Source organism: Molothrus aeneus, chromosome 3 (assembly GCF_037042795.1).
Source record: "Molothrus aeneus isolate 106 chromosome 3, BPBGC_Maene_1.0, whole genome shotgun sequence".
Lineage (NCBI taxonomy): Eukaryota > Metazoa > Chordata > Aves > Passeriformes > Icteridae > Molothrus > Molothrus aeneus.
In genome coordinates this window covers 64,134,860-64,157,735 of record NC_089648.1, presented here as the reverse complement: position 1 = coordinate 64,157,735, position 22,876 = coordinate 64,134,860, and the positions used below count along the sequence as shown (strand labels likewise).

Here is a 22,876-nt window from a genome sequence, read left to right as displayed (position 1 = left end):
TACTTACCTGTCATGGCCTTTATGATGAAGTTTGAGTCTTCCACACTGACACATCTTTTCTCTGAGAGGGTCAGACAGCCTGTTCACCCTTTCTGGCTGCCTGATCTTGTGTGATATACCTTCATTCTGCCTGTGCTGATGGGTTTTCTGAGAAATGGGATTGCTAAGGTGACCGCTACATCTGGAATGGTTTCCTTCTCTTGAATCATTTTGCTCATGCATTTCTCAGCATTGGATGCATCACTCTCATATATAGAATATAAAAAGTCAGACACAGAGTCACAGAATATTCCAAGCTGGAAGCATTATTGAGTCCAGCTCTTAAGTGGATGGTCCATACAGGGACCAAAGCCAGAACCCTGGAATTATTGGCATCAAGCTCTAACCAACTGAGCTAATGCTCTATCTGTACTTCCCAGCCCTCAGCAATCTGTTACTTTTATTAGCAGCTCGTGCAAGGAAGGTGCATTGACTCCCTTCTTTCATGTGCTGAATAGTTGTTGTGTGATGGAACTGCCACTGGGCTTCAACTGTGGAATGGAGAAAGGAAGAAAAATCATGACTCTTGCACAACTGGATGGATGTCAAAGTATATGTGTCTGAGTCAGATATGTGTGCTTGTAAGCATAGGAAGATGTGCTCCTGAATGAAATGATAGATGACAAGATGGTAAACATTCTGTTGGTGTGTAAGTAACCAGCTGGAAGTGCAAGGGGGCACGTGTGATACCTGGCCATAACTCACACATTAATGGTTGGCCACCTCATCAGTTGATGAATTTCTGCTTGGATGTTAATTGCACAGGATGCAAGTTCCTTTTATTCTAACCCTGAGTTTCACATTATAGAATTTCATGTTGCTCTTATCAGCCAGAATATCTTCCTAGCACATTAATATTTCCTCTCCTATAAATGAATTGGACATATTTCTGGTTAAGTGTTACTTCTCATTAATGTGGAATGGCTACAGGGTCAATACCTGTAAAACACGTGAGACATTCAGCAATTTGCTTATAAATCAGGATTCAGGCAAAGGAAACAGTTTTTTACAAGTTTCTTCATTGTATCATTTATTACTGGAGATTTTTTGAGCTTCGTGGCAATCAGCTGGAATCAAGAGAGGCGCAATCACTCCTCACAGCTGCTGTGTCAAGTTTCTATACTTCTCAGCAGTGTTTTCAGATGCACATTCTCTTGAATTCTTGGTGAGGAGGAGTGGGAGATGTTTAATTTTCAGTGCACCCTGCTGAGCACTGCATGATTCAGTAACACACATTACAGAAGAGTGTGCAGAAAGTGACTGCGATTTCCAGGGATGACAGACACCAAGAGCTCATTATTTCAGAGTGTTCTTAATACCATGGTGATCTACTTGCATTTATTCTGAAACCAAAAGGGGGGTATTGGCTGCATCTTCCAGTAGCTGCCTCCCACACTGATCTCTTTTTGTCCTCCCAGAACTGCTAGTTTTCCTGGGATCGGAGCCCCAATGAGCACCAAACCACCATTCTGGGAAGTACCAGCTTATGTGCTGGCTCCGGATTCTGCCCCTAGAACAAGCTCTTCCTAAAATCATGCTTGGCTTTTCCAAGATGCACAGCTCAGTTTCTGGATGAATTAGTGGAGTTTCTCTTACTGCAGTAGGATGACAAGTGCCAGATGTAATACTAGTCTTTCCCTGATTAAGCAGCAGCATAGTGGCATTAGCTCTCCTACTGTATGATTCCTGGATCCAATCTATACAACTTTATTGTATATATTTTATGAGATCCTGAATTTCTCTATCATACTTTTGGTTGGCTATCACTTTCTTCCATGGAAAGATAATGCATGTTATCTTCAGTGATTACTGTTTTGATACCTTAAGCATGAGCACAATCTCCAGTCACCAGTAGCACTACCAGATGCATAGTTCATTTATAATAGCACTGATGGAATACTTCTCAGTTTGCACATGACACTGCAGGTACTCTTTTGTCAGACTTTAGAGGACTGCAGACCTCCAGGTTGCTAGTGCATCATCTTATCAGTCTCAGTCTCAAACTCTTCATTGTTTCAGTAGCACAGCTACAGTGATCAGATTCTGTATTTTTCAGAATTCAAGACTGCACTAAGCAGGGACACAACACTTTTTTTATCTGTAGATTTGGATTTTGCTTTGTATTCCAGCCATTACTTGATGCATGACATGGACCAGGTGAGTTTTGATACCCGATACAAAGCTGCTTTGACCAATTTACTGAAGGTAAACTGGTACACACTGGTCATTCAATTAACATTTAATGTTCTAGCTAGAGCAAAACAATGCCTGAATAGTATTGCAAACTTCACCACCTTGTGGGTATGATTGCACTTACATGCTGGTCATGACCACCACACTTGTGAAAGATGGCAAAAAATACACAAAAGTTGACTACTCTGATTATGCATCTCTTAGAGATTATGCACCTCTTACCTTTCAACTTCGTAAACCTACTAAGTTGTCATTTTATAGAGTTTGACTCATGGAAAATGTGTATTTTTCTTGTGAGAAACATTACAGTCCCAACTCTATTGTAAAGTTTTTTTAGTCTGGTTCTGCCAGCTCAGCAGGCAAGAAGTGCAGGATGGAGGGCTGCTCTCCATGGTTCCAGTTGCTTCCCACATCTCTTTCTCCTTTATGTAGACATATCGACCTATAATTCTGATTTGTTTATCTGATACTAATATTGCTAAATCTTCAGGGGTCACATCAAGACCCTGTTGATTTAGGTACATAACAGGTATGCAACAAAATTTCACCTGCTCCAATCAACATGTCATCTAAAAATATATCTGGCTTCATATCAAATCTTAATGGTCATTCTAAGAACTCATTTAGGATTTTGTAATAAAGAATAGCAAGTTTCTTCAGCAGAATTGCCTGTAGATGTCTAGTTTGCCATGGTGGCAATGTGATGCTTTATGCCAATTAATTAGCATGGTTCAGTGATGTTTTATGCTTTTGGTATCCTACTTCAGTAGTCATGCTGCAAGGGATATAAACAATGGGATTTTTTAGTAGTTTTGATCATTACAGATGGAACATTGAGATTTCTGGTGTGTGTGACTCCTGGTAGTATCATGGCATAGGCAAATAAATGCACTGGCTCTCGCTGTTCTATGAAGCTATTGTGTTTCACATATTTCTTTATGCTCATGCCTGCATTTTCTCTGCTTAACTGGTTTTACTCATTTTGAATAAGCCTTTTGTAATTACTGCCACACATAAAACAAGGTGCTCATGCTGTGGCCAACAATGAAGGAGCCACAATTCATTGGTGTGTCTCGCATGGGCTCTGCTGCTGGTCACCTTGGAGACCTGGACTGGCCTCACAACTGCTTTAACTGGTGGCAGCTCCTGCATTTTCTGCTTCATGTGTAATTAGTGGCACTTCTTGAATAATCTGTGGTTGTTCTAAGTGAGGGTTTTACCCATGGTGATGAGAAGTTCCCAAAGCTTCTATATTCCTCCAGGGGATAATATTTAATATGTAATTTGGAAGTTTAGCAAACTTTATTCCAGTTCACCAACAGTGCTGTCAGGAAAGTTTCAGAAGGGGAATAATTCTCCTAGATGCTGTACCACAAATAAATACTCCAAGAGGAGAGTGTCTGCTTACAGACATCTAATGCAGAAGAATTCTGGAACACCTCTAGAGATCATGGAGCATCTATAAAGCCATATATGTCTAGAGCCAGGCAGCCGTAATGTATTCTGAACTCTTCTCCCCTTGGCCCTGGGTAATGGCATCAAATAGTGCTGGCTATTAGGATTTTACATATTTTTGGTTAAAATTATTGACTCCAAATGAAGTTTTAATTCTGTCAGCATTGCTTCTTTATCATCATCTTCCCATCCTATTCTACTTGAAAATGTTCCTTTCAATGTCAATTAATTTGTTGCAAAACTAAGAAGAATTTTCAGGGTTGGAGTGTGTATGTACCACAAGAAACAACAATCCCATTTTCAATGTTCACCAATAGCCTTATTAATAGTAATCCTCTTAATAATACAGGCCTCTTGTAGTCATCAGCAAAGAGGCTTCTTTTTTTAGTAGATATCTCTAGGTTTCATAGCCTGTAAAAAAAAACTGGTTCTCCTTCATGTGTGCCATATCCTGGATACAGCCCTTGCTCATATTTCATGCCAGTGCCTGCTACTAGGCAGCAATTTGGTGATCCCCAGAACGGGCACTCCCTGATCTCTTAGGGGTTTGTAGCTGGTGTGTAAGAAGATGCAGAGTCCCAACCTTGGAGCCTAGTAAGTGGTGTGAGTACCTCCAAGCCTATACATGGTGGTGGCAATGTTTGTTTTTCTTTCTTCTGCTCAGTTAACTATAAAATCTATAGGAAGTAATACCTTTGCAGTCTCTGTCAGATTAGATTTAAATTACATCAGTGTGTTCAGACATTACTGACGGAGAATGGAGAAAGATACACACTCCTTGACTTCCTTATTCTTATCTTACTGTCTTTTAAAGAAAGGGTACATATTAAATTTCAGTTGAGTCTGCTTGATCTATGAATGGTTAATAGTAATGAAAATTTGCATTGGGTCTTCTTTTTACTATCTCAGTCAAATCTCAATGCTTTGGGAAATAAAATTTGTAGGAATCACGAATAACAAGTAGGTAATTCATTATTCATATCTGTCTGCTGGGAAAAAATGTCACAGAGTGGGTAGGTGGCTGGACCAACATTGTCTATGAGTCTATGAAAGATGAGGAAAAAAAAGTCATGCATTCTAACTGACTCCTCTGCCTTAAACAATGAATATTATTTCTTTTGTGATTATTTGACTTTAATTAATCTTGTGAATATGATTAAGATGCCCAGGTTTATCCAGGAGGATAAATCATTAATGCACATTACACATTTACAAATGATATACAGAGATATATATACAGATTTCCTTCATTTGATCTTTTGACTTACACCCTAGTGAGTTTGAAAATGAGGGAAGGGAAAGGGAAAGGGAAAGGGAAATGGAAAGGGAAAGGGAAAGGGAAAGAAAAGGAGTATTACAGTTGGAAGGGATCTACGATGATCATCTCTCTAGCAGCCTGTTTTGAAGTAGTGCTGTGTGAAAGTGAGCCAAAAGCTGATAGACTACAGTGTTAGCTCAGAGGTAACTTAAGACTGAGAGTATTGTAGATCAGATATCAACAGTGAAGATTTCATTCAGAAAGATATAATCAACTCTTAGGTTTGGGGGAAGGCTCCCGCTTCTCATTGTGCTCATGTCCCTCTGCATTACAGAGTGAGACACATTCTGCCATTTCAGGGAAAGTGCTTACTTAAGTTTAGGTAGGGGATAAAACAACATGAATAAAAAGTTTGTGTATTAGAAATAGCACAGTTTTTTTATCTTGACACATTAAAAGGCTGGGAGTTTAGCAGGTTGTTGTTTTGGTTTTTTTTTTTTTTTTTTTTGAAACAGTGTACTGTTTCAAGCTTTCTTCAGGTCTTTGCAGTAACCTGTGGTAGTGACACCAAGCATTGTGTCTGCCACCAAAGGGAAAACCATATGTAGTCTAGTGGGTGGGCAGGAGGAGAGAAACTGAGGCATGATCAGCTACTTTATCTGTGTAGTTTAAATTGTAATTTACCCCTTAAACTAACAACCAGTAATCTCATGAAATAAAACATTTGAAGATTATAAGATCTAACAACAGAGTTTAGGCTAGATCAAAATCAAGGCACCAAAAATTGATCCTTTCATGTTTTTTATAAAAATGCATGTTCAAATTAGATCTGACTTCAACTATTATGATCTACATTCGCAGTCAAAACAGTCTGTTCTGCAAAATCTCTAAAAGGAAATAACAAGTCAAAACACTTCAGATGAGCTTGTAATTTAGTGAAGGGAATGCTGTATTGTGTCATGTTAATAAGCTAAGCCTGCCCTGTATCAGAGGAGAAACTTGTCCCTTGACTGGATCTGTTTACTTGGTGCTCGCCTCCTACAAGAGTAATATGGATTTGGTCACAAACTGCTCAGGACACAGTCTGAAAATTAATCTGAAAATCCCAAATCTTTGGTTTCAGGCAAGTCTTTAGCCTGGCTCACTGCACAGCCCCACAAGCACCAGCTGGCACAGGGCAAGGAGCAGGAGCATGTGAGAGCCAGTTGCAGCAGCAGCTCAGGGCTGTTACACCGACGCAGCTTTCCCACTGTGAGAGAGGGAGCAGGAGGGAGCTGTGAATAAGAACAGGTTGGATAAGATCAGATGTTCTGAGGAGGCGAAGGGAAATGATGCCATCTAGTCTCCCAAAGGCTTGCTGAAAACGTGGTACAGGACAAGAGCAGTGCAGCCTGCAAGCATCATCTGTAAGGGGAACAGGGTATTTTCAGGTGCTTTGTGAAGCCAGACTAGTGAAGTATTCCTGTAAGAGTGCATTTTCTCTGTTGTGTAAATAATTTAGCAATGTTGCTGTTTTGTCTTTAGGCATCAGTATTCCCATAAAGTAGTCATCAGTAATACAAGTGGATATGAGGAAATAAGAAACTTTTTTGGGTCAGGGGGATGTAAACTCACACAGAAGAGGAACAGTTCTTTTGAGCTTTTGTGCAGAGGTCAAAGTCTCCTACAGCAGGCCTTCAGCCTCCTGAACCAGCTACTTGACCAAGCAGAAGACAAGCAAAGTTTTATTGTTTAGGCATGGGAGCCTTTTGGCTTTGTAAAAAAATCTGTGTTACTCTACACAGTGTAACCCCATTTGACTGCCTCCTTACCCCTGTCCTGGTTAGGGCTGGATGTCTGCAAAGTCTGTAGAGAAATAATGTTTGTACTGGAGAAGCTCTGTGTCTGCAAGACTGCCTGTAATGGGCAAAAATTCAAAAGAAACAATTATCCTATAATTTTCATTTGTAATTGAGATTCTTTTTCAAACAGTGAGGTAATAAGTAAATTCTGGTATAATCTTCATCCTTTGTGAGACTTTTGCTTCTTTACCACTCAGCACTTAACTCTGGCACTCTTGTGAGAGGCAGGGGAGGACCAGAGTGCCTGCCAGCCCTCCCCCTTGCAAGTCTCCTGCACTCATTTAGATCTCTCTGCTAAACTCTGTAAGGAAGAAGGAGAGCACAACTCCTTTGATGATCTTGATCTAAAAAGCAAGTTGTCATCTAAAGTAAAAGAGAGAGACTGCAGTGGATGAAAGAGAAGCAATATACTGATTTTCTGGTCTAGCAGTGCTGTTATTCTACCTGTGTCCCAAGCCCATACACAAATAATTGGGAATTTGCTGTCTTAATGGTTGTTGGGTTTTTTTATTGTACCTCTGTGGCTGTGTGGATGAATGTAAAAAGGGTTTTGTATATGTGTATTTGTATATTTGGTAGACACTGCGCAGCTAAAGCCTCTTCCAATTTTCTCTCTAATTTATTTTTAATTTTGTAATCCCCCCAGGGGTAAATCCTTATTACAAGATATAAAACCATCTTTTCTACAAAGCAGCTTATTTGTTGATATTTAATTCAAGCCAACAGACGCAAAGCTGTAGCTTTTTTCGAAACACTAAGACCTCCTTTGTATATATATCTGTCAAGTGTGTCTCACTGCAAAATTAGTAAAAAAAATTAAACTTAAATTATCATTCTAGAAAGAGCAAAAAGAGAAGGGTTTTATTTCTCTGCAATAAAACTATGCTAGACTTCTGAATCTTGAAACATTCTGAACAGGCAACTTACTTTTAAATCTACACTACATTTGAATTAGACTGAATATGAAGACTTACCTTTTCAGAAGGCTCAAGTGCTGAAAGAAGTTGGAGGTTGTTTTTTGAAGGAGGACCTCCATCAAAAGAAGGCAGTGTCTAGAGACAGCATTACTGTGTGCACTTACATAAATGCATGTTCACTGGCATCAATATGTGCTTTGTCTCATGGGAAATGCTGCCCTTAAGCTAACCTGCACACTTTATGGCTTAATATTTGCTTATATGACTGGCTGAAACTCCTAGTCACAGATGTATTGCAGTAATAACAAAAAGACATGATCTGAAATAATCTGTCTTCCTACTGTATCTCATTCTAATCAAATCATATTTTTAAAAAAGCTGAAAAAAGCCCTTTAAAATTCTTTACTAGTTGGTTCAGGTATAGGCATCTACATTTGGTCCTTCTGGTCTACTATGCTTACAACTCAAAAGACAAAAATAATTAATTTGCTTTGAGTTGTCATTGAGGGAAATATATTTTTAAAAACTCAGATTGTCTCTTTTTGCTTTGTTTTTAATAAAGTGTGATGGTTATGTTCCCATCATTGTTTTTACACAAAGGCGATGTTTATTTCTATTCAGGATGTGAGTCTTAGAATAAAGCTTTTGATTCTTTCTGCTTGTCCTTTTAGTTTTCACAAGTCAAGGCTTCCCACTTGTCTCCTTGACTCCCCTTTCCATTCTCTTTGTTTTCCAAATTCACTGAGTTTGCAATCTGTGATTGCTGTTCAGAGGTCCTGTCCTGCTGGCAGCCCCACATCTTCTCCAGGTTATCTTCCACTGTTGCCTTTTATTGGGTGTTTTTTGCTAGGCTGGGACATTTGAGTATGGTGACTCCATTTCAGCCACCTGTCAAAACCAGGACTCCACTGCCTCTGCCTTGATCTGTCCATAGCACTGGACTGACAGTCCCTGCAGATGATCATCTTCCTACTGCCTGCCTCCCCCCTTTGGAAGTGATTCCTGAGCTTTTTGGTCTGCCCAGCTTTCTCAGCAGAAACTGTTCTTTTGCAGTTTGGAATATCTCAGAGATCTAAATCAAAGATAAGTTACCATATATCAAGTATTTTTCTTATTTTCATCAAGAGCAAAGAAAAAATCAAGAAAGCAAAAAGAGAGAACTGTGTGTGCCAGTTTAAATTGTAGAAGAGTTAATTCCCATCACTGGAAACTCTCACTTTACCCATTAGCCAGAAGTCACAGCCATACATTTATTTTAAACACTGACTTAGTTGGCCACATCTGAGCAATACAGTGATCTGTGGCTGGAAATGGAAGAAAGCACTGGCAAGCCAAAGGCACCAAGAGATCTTAAGTTGTACCCATAGTCCTGGCTCAGGCAACCTACTGCCAGTGCAGCTCTTGAGCCTGCTGCTTCTCTCTGCTTATGAAGGTACCATCAAGGTCCTATTGTAACAAAAAGAGATTCAGGTGGGATTTCCACTGTTGGAATAGAGACTGCAGTTTGATCTCTTCAATTTTTTGGCTTTATCTTTACAGTTAAAATAAAAAATCACTCTGCAACTTTAACCACATCTTTCCATTGCATTGTTGTTTTCCAGTTGATGCTTTAAAGCTGTTGTCTGGGCAGCATAAAAATTTGAGATACAGTTTCAATACCTGTAAAGGATTTATCTTACAATACCTGTAAAGGACTTAGTGTGGTTTACTTAGGGAGGCAAGGAAGGAGGGGAAGGAGGAGGGAAAGAAGACTTCTAGCATTTACAGTTTTGCACTCAATGTCATTATTGCTGTAACAAATAATTAGGCTGTTGCCTAATAATATCCCACTGAATGAGTGTATGTGTGATTAATTTGTTAATGAACAAACATGGAATTATTCAGATGCTTCCTTCAGGTGAACCCATTCAAGTCACTCATCAGGGCCAAGCTTTAGCAGCTATGATTTTTGAATTAACTTTTGAAGTAGTTATCTTTTTTAGTGTGTTTGAGTCTTATAAGATCTGAGATGCCTGTGCTATGGAGAGCCTGCTGTTTCTGCCATGGCTATAGCAGCCCATATATCACCAGGTCCATTTGAGCCAGAGAACGAACACACTTGCAATGAAGGAAAATTGTGAAGGAGAATTGGGAAGCCTGAAGAAGGCTTGGTGGCAATGGACAATAATGATCCTTTTCTTTTGTGTTTTCCATCACCCATTTTGGTGATCACAGGCCCTTAGAAAAGCTACAGCAATATGAAAAAATCTCAGAATAGTGGAGCTTGCTTTGAAAGTTTCAAGACAGTTCAAATACCATTTTTAGTACTTTGGGAAGACAAGTAAACCCCAGTTAGATTCCTTTCTAGGCTACAGACTCTGAAAGGCCTCCAGTCCTACAGTGTTCAGTCACAGTCTGCCCCTTTCACAGTGAAGTCTCATCATGTGTGGAACTTACTGTAATGCAAATAAGTCATAGGTTTGCCCACCATAATTAATGAGCTGTCTGCTTTTGAGTGGAGAACAATAAGCCCTAGTCTACCATGAGGAATGCTTTGACCTTTTGAAAGTTGTGGGTTTGATCTGCAGGCTGTATTGTAGTGTCAGTTTTCAAGTGGTAGGGATTAAATACTGGGTGATTGACAGGGTTCCCATGGGAGGCAGCAAACCTGCCTGCTTTAGAAGAAAGATTCTGGGAGCAGAGCAACTGCCACCCAAAATATGTCTCAATGCAGCCTTTCACAAAACAAGTGAACTTTGAACCTCTAGGATGAGAATAATCATCCTTGGAACAGGATCTGTCCTATGCCCATATGATGCTGTTACTCTCCTGCTCTAATATTCCATCATATTTAAAAATACTGCTAATCTCGCACCCTGGCAAAAACCTGTTGCATCATATGTGCAGCATACAACCTTTTATCAGTGTATATGGAAAGTGTAAATGCATTATATTTATATTTATAAATATTTATAATTATATTATTATATATAATTATACTTTATGTTTATAAAGTATAAAAAGTATAACTACTCTATTCTTTAGCACTTTATATGTGCACATATATGTGTATATATTACTTTGCCAAGCTGGCTCTTTTAATATCTGCTAGACAAATAAGGTGTGTTAGTTTTCACTTCCTTGCAGTACCTCTTTGTATATGGTGGCTTTCAACTGCTTAGTGTAAATGTGAGAGATCTAGATAATTTTTCTGGACAGACAGGTATTTGGGGCATATAAACCTAACTCTTACATAATTGTTCTTGTTTACTTCCACAGGAGAAGAAAACTTGCTGGCAATTTTGAAGAGGAGATGGTGGAAGTACATGATCCTGGGCATAATAGATATAGAAGCCAACTACCTGGTAGTCAAAGCTTATCAATACACAACTCTTACCAGTGTACAGGTAAGGACTCAAAGCATTTCCTCTTTTGAGGTAAGATAATAGCTCCAGTGGGGGCAGTGGTGCAGTATCCGTTGGCTTCAGTGAACAATAGCTAATTGCTGCCCCTGACTTCTGTGTACCTTTTAATGCTGACTCATAAGACACATTTTTTCATATTGGACTATTTTTATTATTCAATATTTTCCAAACTGTCCAAAAACATTCTTTCATTTTATTTCTCTGTGCTAAACCATTCATAACCACATTTTTGTCATTATCTACGTAATTTAATCTTTTGAGGAAATATTTTCAGATTGGCTGAAATATTTTTCTCACTTTGTATTGTACTTGGAGAAAACATAAGCACTTCTTTTAGGGTTCCTTAATTAGATCTGAGTTTCTAAAGGTCTAGGGTGGGCTGACCCTATCTGGACACCAGGTGTGACTCTATAACCCTCTTCCACAGCTGAACCAGGGGAGATGGAATATAAGGGAAGTTTTGGGGGTCTTGATAAGGACAGGGACAGATCACTCACCAGTTACCATCACAAGCAAAACAGACTCAAATTGGGCAAGTTAGTTTAATTTATTACCAGTCAAATCACTCACATTTTCCCCCTACTCCAGTGCGGGGATCCCTCCCAGAGGAGACACTTCTCCACTGTAAGTCCTTTCTACAGGCTGTGGTTCTTCACAAACTGCCCCAGCACAGGAGCCTTTCACAGGTGCAGCCCTTCAGGAATCAGCAGCTCCACAGAGGGTCCCCTCCAGGGTTACAAGTCATGCCAGCAAACCTGCTCCAGCTTGGGATTCTTTTTCCATGGGTCCACAGGTCCTGCCAGCAGCTCTAACACAGGGCTTCCATGGGATCACAGCCTCCTTTGGGCAGTGCTCCAGCACAGGGTTCTGCACAGCCTGCAGGTGAATCTCTGCTCCATGTGAACCTCCATGGGCTGCAGAGAGACATTCTGTCTCATCATGGTCTGCACCATGGGCTGCAGGGGAATCTGCTCTGGCACATGAAGCACCTCCTCCCTTTCCTTCTGCACTGCCCTTGGTGTCTGCAGAGTTGCTACTCTCACATGTTCTCACTCCTCTCTCTGGCTGCAATCTCTGTTGCACAGGGTTGCTTTTTTTCTCCCTGCTTACCTGTGTTACCCCAGAGGTGCCACCACTGCCATTGCTGGGCTCAGCCTTGGCCAGCAGCAGGTTTGTCTTGGGCACAACTGGCATTGGCTCTGCCAACTTCCAGCTGCTGCTCAGAGAAACCACCCCTGCAGCCCCCACTGCTGTCACAGCCTTGCCAAGCAAACCCACTAAAGGATGTTTGGGATCCTGTAATTAGATCAGAGTGCAAAAGTTGTCATTAAGTAAAATGAATGCAGTTTTTATGAAGAAGTCTGACTACAGTGCAAGCTGTTAGATGTGTTATATAACAGCTCGACTGCAGCTATCAAAAAGTACAGTCCCTGCTAAAAAATTATATGTGCAAAAGCTAGGGTACTGATTTCTTCAAAGATACAGTCTGGATATTTTATATATAAAACCACAAAAAAAATCAGGCTCCTTCAATTTAAGTGGAAAAGTGAATAATAGAAACATTTTTAAGATTCTGGAAATTGTCTGTCTTGGGAAATCATTGAATACTTAATTGCTACTTGTTCTAAAACAAGCCTAGTGCCTCTTTACATTATTTTTAAATAACTGAGTAGCACTAGGTAGTGTTCAATGTATTTTATACCTTACTTACCTGAAGTTTGCATTAGAGTTAATAAAATAAAGGAGCACCAGTTAATGTTTTGCAGGATCACAGCTAATTAAGAGTATATTTCTTCCATAGCTGAAAAGCAGTATTGGAAAATCCTGAGCTTCTTTAGCTGAATAAGAAGCAGATATAGAAAAAACAATGAATTCAAGGAATCGGAATGAGGTTTATGCTAAATATTCACAAGTGCCTCTGGCATCAGAATCTGGGTTTGAGGATTCATTGAATCATGCCCAGAAAATGTAATATTGTTTTTAACACTTTTCCCAATCTGATTACTTAGTTTAGAATAAAGCTTAAATCCACGTAAATCTCATATACTCAGATTTTACAGTCACTAAAAGCCTCGAAGAGAAAAGCAAACTGAATTGCTTCTTTTGTGTGATTCACTCACAGCAAGTATAAATAGTGTACTGAGCAGAATGACTGGGGTCATTAAATCCCATCTCCCAAAGCCACCAACAAGCACGTATCAAAGGTTCATCTGGCCAGACCTGTGACCCCTCACTTCCAGAAGATGCAGATCCTGGAGCCAGCAATGCAATGAGCATGGCCTTTAGTGTATTATGTCAACAGATCAAAAGTTACAGTGTGAAAGGGAAGCAGGCAGGAGAGTTCAGGCATTGCCTGTGCCTCAACAGGGAATTTGTTAGCTGAAATCATCCATGTTCTCCTTTTAAACTAAGGGGGAGAGAGAGGAGTGGTGGATCAGGAGAGCTGTCAGAGGGCACAGACAATGTCATGTCCATTTTTAGACCTCCTCCACATCAGAATTACAGCAGAGCTCAGGTTTCTTTCCCGTGTAGCTTGAAAGAAAGAACAGGTAGGAACTCAAATCTTGTCAAGCTTTTTTCCAGTCATGGAGTGAATACAGGGTCACCTTTTCCCATAGCTGTCCTTATTTGCTGGGATACATATGGAGTCACTGGGAATACCTGCTGCATTTTAAATTCATTTCATGCCCTAATAAGAATGAGCTTCTAAGTGACAAGCCCAAAGATACAATGAGAATGGGACAAGTGTGAGGTAATGCATTAAGAATTGAATCAAATTACACATTTTCTGAAATGTGGCCAAACAACCATATTTCATTTAAAGATGAAACAGAAGCAGCTCAGGGAATTATTCAGCATTGGTCTAAGTGTGTCGTTGAATGAAATGAAGACCTTAAAAGTGGAAAACAGAAGATGAAGAAAAGAAAACTTTTCCTAGAATCTGATTTTTGAAGAAGGAAACAACTCTCAAGAGAAAGGAACTCTCTGTTGTGGAAGGCCTGATCCTGCAGGAGCTCTACCTGTAAGGCCAAAATGCTTGCTGGCACATAGCAAAATATGTTCAAATTCTTTCAGAACTGAGACCCAAGAAGCTATTGCTACCTGCCACAAATCAAAATGTCTGCTTGGAGACTGTGGGAGCTGTGCCTGTGTACACATTGGGCTGGGAATTGAGCCCTTCAAGTCGGTTCTGGGGGATTTTATATTAAGAGCATGTATCAGGGCTTTTTTGATGGAGAAAATGTAAGACTTTTTGAAATTGTCACTTGAGTAAATGAGAAATTTTGCAGTATTTTTATAGTGGTGGTACATGGACCATTTTGGTAGGATGTCAGTTTTGCAGCATATCCTTTTTTCCACATGACATCTCTGCTCCGTCATGCAAAACTAACATGCAAGTGTGCAATGCTTGTGGTGCTTTTAGGCAAAAAAAACCCATTACACTGGACTCAGCAGAAAGCCAAAGCTTAACAGTAAAAATACATCTTTATTGCAAATGCTTTGATTTCAGCTTCACCAAAAAACTCTTGGCATTCAACAGCTTTGTTTGCCAAGTAGCTTTAAACTCTTAGGACTATCACAGTTTCTAGTTTTTACTCCATCCTTTTGTTTTTTAATATTCTATATTATTTCATCATGGTTCCACGAAAAGAAAAACTGAAAATGGTGCCCTACTTTTGTTCAGTGTTTCACACCCAAATTTTCCTATATTTTAAGATTCTCTTTTGGCTTTGATCTGGGAAAACAGGATTTTCTAATAAACCTTCCTACATATCTTTCTCCAAATGCTTTCAGAATCACAGTGAATGAGAACATGTAGGCACAAATCAGAAATGAATGTGGTACCTAACCTTTACTTTGGGACATGCTTCTGATTATTTCAAATCCTCGTGTACTCTATAATTACTATCAGAGAACGTGGCAGTCAGTTTCATAATAAGATGAAAGCAAAGTACTGTGAAGCCCAGAAACACATAATTTTCCTCTTTAAAAAAAAAAAAAAACAACAAACAGCTAAAATACCTCCCTTACAAATTAGGTGACATAGAATTTAGATTGAAAATCAATGCACTATTTATGTTTCAGTCATTTCAGTGCAGGTCATTTGCTAAGGATAAAGTCCAAGTTACCCCTTTTAAGCACCAGCAGTGCAATCCAAAGACAACTCAGTTCAATGGAACAATGCAAGGAACTCACATCTAACTGTCTACAAATCTAAAATGTTGTGGACATCTATTATCCCTTCCCTTGTTGCTCAGAGCACAATTTTGGGGCATGAAAACATGTTTTAGCTTATCAGGTTGCTTCTTCTTTGGTAACTTTAAGCTCTGGCTCTTTGCATGCCCAGAGTGATTCTGTATTGATGCAGAGAGATGCCTAAATACCTGCCTCCACTAAAAACCCTGAAAGCTAAGTATTGCTACATCAAAGTACCCCAAGGAACTCAATTTGTTAGATATGATCTTAGCACGCCTCAAGTGCTTGCAGAAAGCCTGGAGTGCTTTCCAAATTGTAAGTGTGGGGCCACCTTTTTCATTAAGTCATAGCTTTTAAAGCAGCAGCACACAGAAAGGGCTTGACTTTACTCCGGCTCAGCTGAGGGCATGGCAACTCAAGCTTTCAATAACCATGAAAATGCTCAGACTAGTACATGAAAACTGTTCCCCAGAGGGTACTCTTAAAAAACCGAGTCAAGTAAAAGACACAGGAGTTTATGAGTGGATCAATTTGATATCCAAACCCACCTATTTTGAGAAGTATCAGAGATCAGTCACACTTAATATTACCAGACATATACGTGAGTTGATTCCCAGATGGCCCAAAATTTGTGAAATGATCTTTAGTTTCTGTTTGTTGTCTTACTCTGACTTGCAGTACATTTTGCAGCCTTCTTGCATGTCAGCTGTACCAGATACAGAAGGTACACTGAGCACTCCCTTGTACACTAGCACCTGGCACCATGGACTTGGTTTAGAAGCTATGTACTTAACTTTCGGACTGCTCTGGTAATGCATGTCGTATTTATCCTAATGGGTTTGAAAACAACCCTGGTGTAGGCCTGTGGAAGGTTTAATAACTATTCAAGAAGGATGTTTTGAATACTGTTAGAGACAGTTTTACACAGCAGATAAAATTGCGTCCCCCAGAGGGAATGAAAAGATTCTGAAGATTCGGATTATTCCAGTTACTTAGATCTAGATATTAAATTTCCTTGAAACTGTGTTTTAACTTCAACTTGCCTGTACTGCATTTACAGTGTATCATACACACACATCCTCCCAAATCCATGTCTTCCACTAAGCCTGTTATATACTAACAATTGTAATCTTTTCTGTCAGTAGTTGCTTTCTCATCAAAACCATCAAGCTGTGTTGTGAGGCAGACTGCCCTCACCCTTTTACAACTCCACAAATTAATTAGCTCTCCTTGCTCCAATACATTGTTCTATCCATCTCCATATTACACTCATGTTGCACTTTCTGGAGGTTATCCTTTTTCTATATTATGGCATCACACAGAAATCTGGATTATTTCTGCAACACCTTGCATAATGTTAGTGCAGAGTATACATACAATGTCATAAGAAGAGAGGCACTGTCAAGGAGACAGAGATGTTTCCATATAGCAATTTATCTGGTAATTTATTCCTTGGGCAATCATGCCTTTGATTGGCACGATGAAAACAAAGGTAGTAAAAGCTGGGATTTATAGACACCAGGAGACAGGCTATAAAGCTATGATGCTGATGTTCTCAGCTCTTAGATCACTGTGAGGCTGAGCAGTACATCACACTTCCAATTACCTCTGGCAGTTTTCATATCTCAACAACAGCCACCAGAAAAGGAAAGGAGTCAGCAGTAAGTGCTTATTATAGGAGAGCTGGATGGCAATAGTCTTTACTTTGTTCTTGGTCCCTGTGGACTCAAAGTACATCGAGGCAGAAGGTTTGAGATGAGTTTGAAGCAAATCTGGGAGGCAGGGAGCAGGGATGTGCAATGTTGAAGTTGTTGATCCACTTTTTCTGCTAATGTGAATTATCCCAAAAGCAGAGATAAATTCCACTCTTTCCCTTCCTCCCCCCATCCTATGAATGTAAGATTGACCATACTTTCCTGTTCTGCTTCAGGGCAGTGAGGAAATAGAGCAATGTTAATAAAGTTTGCAGATCAGCATTTTGTGGAAGTGTTGCATGCTGTACATTTATACTGAGAGAGGCTATCTTATGTCTGATTTATTATCAGACTTTCAGTTACTGTTAACTTATTACATACCTGTGGTGTGCAAACCAGGTCCTACAGTATCCACAGTCTCTGTATGTGGGTTTGAAGTCAACAGAGCTCTCAGTATCCAGAGCTCCTGCCTCTACTGGCAAAATTCACCCAGAGCCAAATTTTTACTAACATAAATATGCAAAATCTCATTAAATTCAGTGGAGCTGTGCCCATTACAAGAGCAGAGGTTTTGGCCTCCTATGCCCATTTTGCATATTTTGGCAGGTGACATGCAAAAGCAGAGGCTTTCCTGTAGGAGAGATCCATGAATTTTCTTAGGCTGGGATCTCATCCCTCACATAGGCAAAGCAGGTGGTGACATGGAGAAGTTTCTAATGAGTAATCTTGAGAAAATGATCTGCCCAACTCTTATCCAGTCAGCTTACTTTGAGAGAAGCTAAACAGAAAATGGGAGTGGAGGGGATTCTGCAGAAACACATGCCTGCTGGCAGAACTGTCTTACAATGATCTTTTTCTGACAATGGTATGTAGAATCAGAGGAAGTAGTCAATTAAAGGAAAGACCATTTCCATGGTCAATTTGTTGGTAAATTTTCCTGGTATCTGCGCAGATCTGTGTAAGCACACCTGGAGTTCATGTATGGAATGACGAGGTATTTTTTTAAAGGAGTCAAAATGTGATTATTCATGTTGGCAGTAAGGCATGTCCTTGTGTAGAGAGTTTAGAGCAGAGGAGCTGTGGGTTGGATGTGACCACCACCTTTCATTTAATGTAACTTCAAGAAACCACTAAACCTCCTTCTATGTGCACAGAAAGCTGAAGCTGTGAGATTCCTCATCTCAGGTTTTGATACATACAAGTCAAATAGAGGTAAAGGTCTTTCATTAGTCAAAGTTTTAAGTGAGTTTCTGTGTCCATAAGGAAAGAAAACCACTGAGAACAGATTAAAGAATTAAAGAATTAAAGAAACTGATCAGAACAGTTCTAGAAGCATTAAGAAAAAAATTGGAGGTCTTGTGGGCAAAGTGGAGAAGACTGGGAGCATTCTCCTGGCTTTTGTTTTTTCCACATCATGGAAATACACGTTTTTACATTTGTTTGAAAACAAATTACATCACTGGTTCTTTCACCAGTCTCCATACCTGAAGTACTGTACATTTTGACTGTATGAAAAGTTAATGGTTTCACATTAATTTTGTGATTAAATAAAAGCCATGCAAGAAAGTGGTAAAGTTGTGATGAGGTATCAAATAGAAACATGAAAGATAAAAATGGTGCTCCTTTTTTTATTTGAATTGTTTGAAATAACCCTGTCAGAGATACTGCCAGCATCCACACCTTTCCTGCAGAAAGTTTTGGTTGCAGGGCAGAATAATTGCAATGCAGCTCCCCTGACAGCTGGCATCCAGCTCTGTGAGGGTTCACATCTCATCTGCTTTTGTTGAATCAAGTGTGTGTGATATTGAGAAGGTGGTCTGAAAACTGGAGGATAAAAAGCACTTGAACAGGCAGCAAACCCTTTTTTCCTTTGGAAAAAACCCCAAAACCCCAAGTAAATAACAAGCTGTGTCTCTCACTGGCTATAGCACTTGCTGTTGTATTAAAATTTCCAGGTCACATGCTGAAATTCTGTGGCCATCATGTGTGCTTGACCATACAATGTTTGATGGATGTGACACTGGTTTTACTGATCCCCCTGCTCTGGAGAGCAGGGGAAGAGGAGGCTGCAGCTGATTCTCCGCATGATTTGCTGGAGGGCAGCGCTAATGAGAAACCCCTAATGTGAAAAAAAAGGCTTGTAACTGGGGGGAAGAAAATCCAATGAATGTTTAAAAAGGAAGATTCAGCTCAGCTGTTCCCATAGGGAGTTTGCTGACCAGCTTTTTTCTTTTTGATATCACTGCAGATCAGCAGTTCACTCTGTACTACAGACCTCTCTTCTAAAGCTTGCCAGCTCTCTCTTCCAATGATTTGACAGAACATTCTTGATGTAGATATGCAGAAACATGCTGAATTTGTGAGACCAGAGACTAGATTTTTACTATTAGCAAGAGAGTATTTGTCTTTGATTCACAAGGATAATAATTTAACAAACAAGTAATCAGAGGAAATAGATTTCAACAGTGTGTTTCATCAACAGATGCAGTGTGGTATCTTTTAGAGTCAAATAATAACCTTCAATTTCTACAACAACATAACATTCTTATAATAAAAAGAAGTTTCTATGGGGTAGTATATCAATAGATTACATATTTTTGTATCCTGCCTTCCAAAGCAACCCCATTCAGAGCTGTGACTGAAGAAAGACAGACAAACACAGCAATGTCAAAGAATGTGGTCTACACCACCCCATGGCAACATAGGAAATATGTTTTATTTTAGGTTAGTGAGATATAATGACTTCTGTGATTAATAGGAATGTTGATTAAAATCAGACCATTCATTAATTTGCCTTAAAGACAGGGTATAGGTAATACCTTTAAAATAAACAATTAAAAGGAAGGAAAATATTGGACATAATTGAGAAATATTGATAAACAACTGACCTTTATGTCCTGTAAATGAAATTTAGCTAAGCATAATCTGTCTTTGTTACTGTGATAGACAGAAAAATTACAATTAGTTATAATATTTTTTCTTAATAGCTTAAATAATTAATAACAAACAAAGAAAGAAAAAAGGCCAATCCCCCCATCAATTAAAAAGCCCTGTTGCAGATGAGGTAATGCTCAATCTCTGTGGAATATATGTGCATATTTTCTTCTACTAGATAGGTTTATCTGAGGAAAAAAAGAAAGGCAGGGCGAATTTAGACCTGGAGAAGTGAAATTTAAAGCAATACCTGAAAAAGAGTTAATAATATATTCTAGGTTATCTTATTGCTTACATTGTAGTAACCTAATTTATTTTTGTCTACCTCATTCTTTAATTAAAGATATAAACTAAGCACAATTTAAGAACTATATAACATCAGTTCCAATTACCTACATTTCATGTTTGTATCTATTGATACTGCAGCATTCCAAATAACAGTTTGTGAATTAGACTTTGGATTGCCAGCCCAAGGAGGTGTTTTCTGGCTGTTATCATCATTGTTTATTTGTGAAAGGTTCTGTTCACGCGTCCTTTCATGTTACTGCTTAAAAGACACTCATTCACATACTTGAAAGCATAGGTATGTTTAAATATTTATGGAACGAGAGGAATTTAAAAAATCTTCCTCTAGAAGACTGTTAGTGGGAATTTGCATGTTGAAGTACACATGTGGCAGGTACAAGTATGTTTAAACTCCTAGAACAATTTAGACTCATGGAACACCCTAGCTTAGGACAGCCCTCCAAACTGGTCCAGCTTTTTGTGGGAAAGGGAGCCTAGATGAGATTATTTAGCACCCAGTCACATCTTGAAAATCTCTGATCACCCTACCATGTCTCTATGGAGTTTGTTTCCACTGTAAAAAGATTTCTTTCTTTATTGAGATAAAACCTCTTCCAGTGTAACTTGTGTTCCTTGCCCCTTGTCTTTCCTCTACTCCCCTCTGATGAGACACCACCTGGAATACTGCATCCAGCTCTGGGGCCCCCATCACAGGAAATCCATTGAACTGTTGAAGCAAGTCCAGAGGAGGCCACAAAGATGGTTAGAGGGATGAAGCATCTCTCCTCTGAAGAAAGGCTGAGAAAATTGGGATTGCTCAGAATGGAGAAGAGAAAGCTCTGGGGTGACCTTGTAGCAGCATTTCAGTGCCTCAAGAGGTCTACAGGAGAGCTGGAGAGGGACTTTTCATAAGGGCATGTAGTGACCGGACAAGGGGTAAGGGCTTTAAACTGGAGGAGGGCAGGATTAGGTCAGACAGTAGGAAGAAATTTCCCTGTGAGAGTGGTAAAGCAGGTTGTCCAGAGAAACTATGGATGCTCCATCCCTGGAAGTGTTCCAGGCCAGGTTGGATGGAGCATTGAACAACCTGGTCTAGTGGAAACTGTTTCTGCCCATGGCAGGGGGCTTGGAACCAGGTCATCTTCAAGGTCTCTTCCAATCCAAATCCTTCTGTAATTTTATGATTCTCCATGTGATTTCTGTTGAAGAAAGACCTTGCATCTTCTTTGTAGCCATACATTAAGTGATGGAAATCTGTGGTGGGGCCAGAAAATGGTAAGTTAAATTCACCTGTTCAATGCTGCACTGGGAGGGAATGTGGCAGAGGCCTTCAAACCTTCAAGGAGAGCTGTGATCAGGGGGAGAAGCGCCTGCCTCCTTGCTCTTTGGTACCACCTTTGGCAGAGGAGACGGGTGTAGCGTGTGCTGAAGGCCAGACATCCAGTGAGTGCAGGCACAATGAGTGAGTGTGGAGTGAGGCAGGAGCTGTTGAGCTGTGCCCACATCCCAAAGGTTACACCAAAGGGTGCCCTTCCCTCAGATGCCCAGAATTTAGTGTGTGTGCTCAGTACTCCTGCCAGCAGCCCTCCCTGCCCCAGGAGATGGCTGCTTGCAGCAGCACAGCTTCTGGAGCTGTTCCTGTGGATGGGGAGTGTTGCTTGTGCGTGTCTGTGTCTCGGCCCAGCCCAGCTGCCCAGTGTGAGCTGGGTACGTGCTGGGTGTGCTACGGGGCAGAGCAGAGGCCCCATGCAGAAGAAGCTTGTTCCAGTTCTTTCAGACTTTGTCCCTTTTTGTGTTCTGTCAGTGAAGGATGGAGGACTGCTGCAGAAAGTTTTCACTGTAAAGAGACCTGACCATGACTTTTAGATGATTAGCTCTCACTTTAAATGCAGAACCTGCTTTTAGCATCAACTGTTCCCATTTGTAATTTCCCTCATTTTTTCTGCACTCTTTGGGACTGTTTAAGCCTGCTAAGAGAAGCATGGTCCCACTGATACACTGGTTTTCCTCTGAAGCCTTTTGTGTCTTACTGTCTGATGGACGGGTTTTCACTGCACATTCCTGTTTTTCAAAGAAAGTTTCAGGGAAATTATTCTCAGTCCAAAAACTGTTTGTTTTGGTTTTTTTTTTTGCTGATTTCACAAATACAATGCTAATTACATATGTATCCCACATGCAAAAAATAGTTTTCTAAGAAGTAAAATTCTTGGAATAATCCAAAAATCTTTCTTTCTTCAAATAACACATGGAAAGACAAAGTTAAAAGGGGTTTGATCTTTATTTGATAACAGTGTCCTTAGTGCTAAATCACACTGAGAAAGCAAGTAACACGTGATGGGTTCAAAGGGAGGAAAAATCAGATAACATCACCTAAAATAAAGGTAACAATATCTGGAATGTTTTTTCCAGAGCTATGGACACAGTTGACGGTTCTGCTTCTTTGCTTGGTCCAGACATTTTCATTAGGAAGAAGATACGTGTCATACTGCTTTGGTTCATGCTGTATCAATTGGCAATGAACAGTAGTGTATCCTGCCCAATCCCATCATTAGTCCACAGAATTGCAACTCTTCATTACCTGTATCCTTTTGGGAAGTGGGAAACTTGACTTTAGTCAAGTTTCTTTGGGGTTTCTTATACAGGATTTTTGTTTCTTGGT

General features: G+C 39.8%; 1 protein-coding gene across 2 annotated transcripts in view; it reads left to right on the top strand.

The window, feature by feature from the left end:
• SLC35F1 (solute carrier family 35 member F1) overlaps window positions 1-22,876 on the top strand; it is a 225,118-nt gene that overhangs the window by 165,336 nt on the left and 36,906 nt on the right. For both annotated transcript variants that reach the window (XM_066547086.1, XM_066547087.1), the window contains exon 3: window positions 10,962-11,089. In XM_066547086.1, the coding sequence (XP_066403183.1) occupies window positions 10,962-11,089 (128 nt within the window). The remainder of the gene's footprint in view (window positions 1-10,961; window positions 11,090-22,876) is intronic.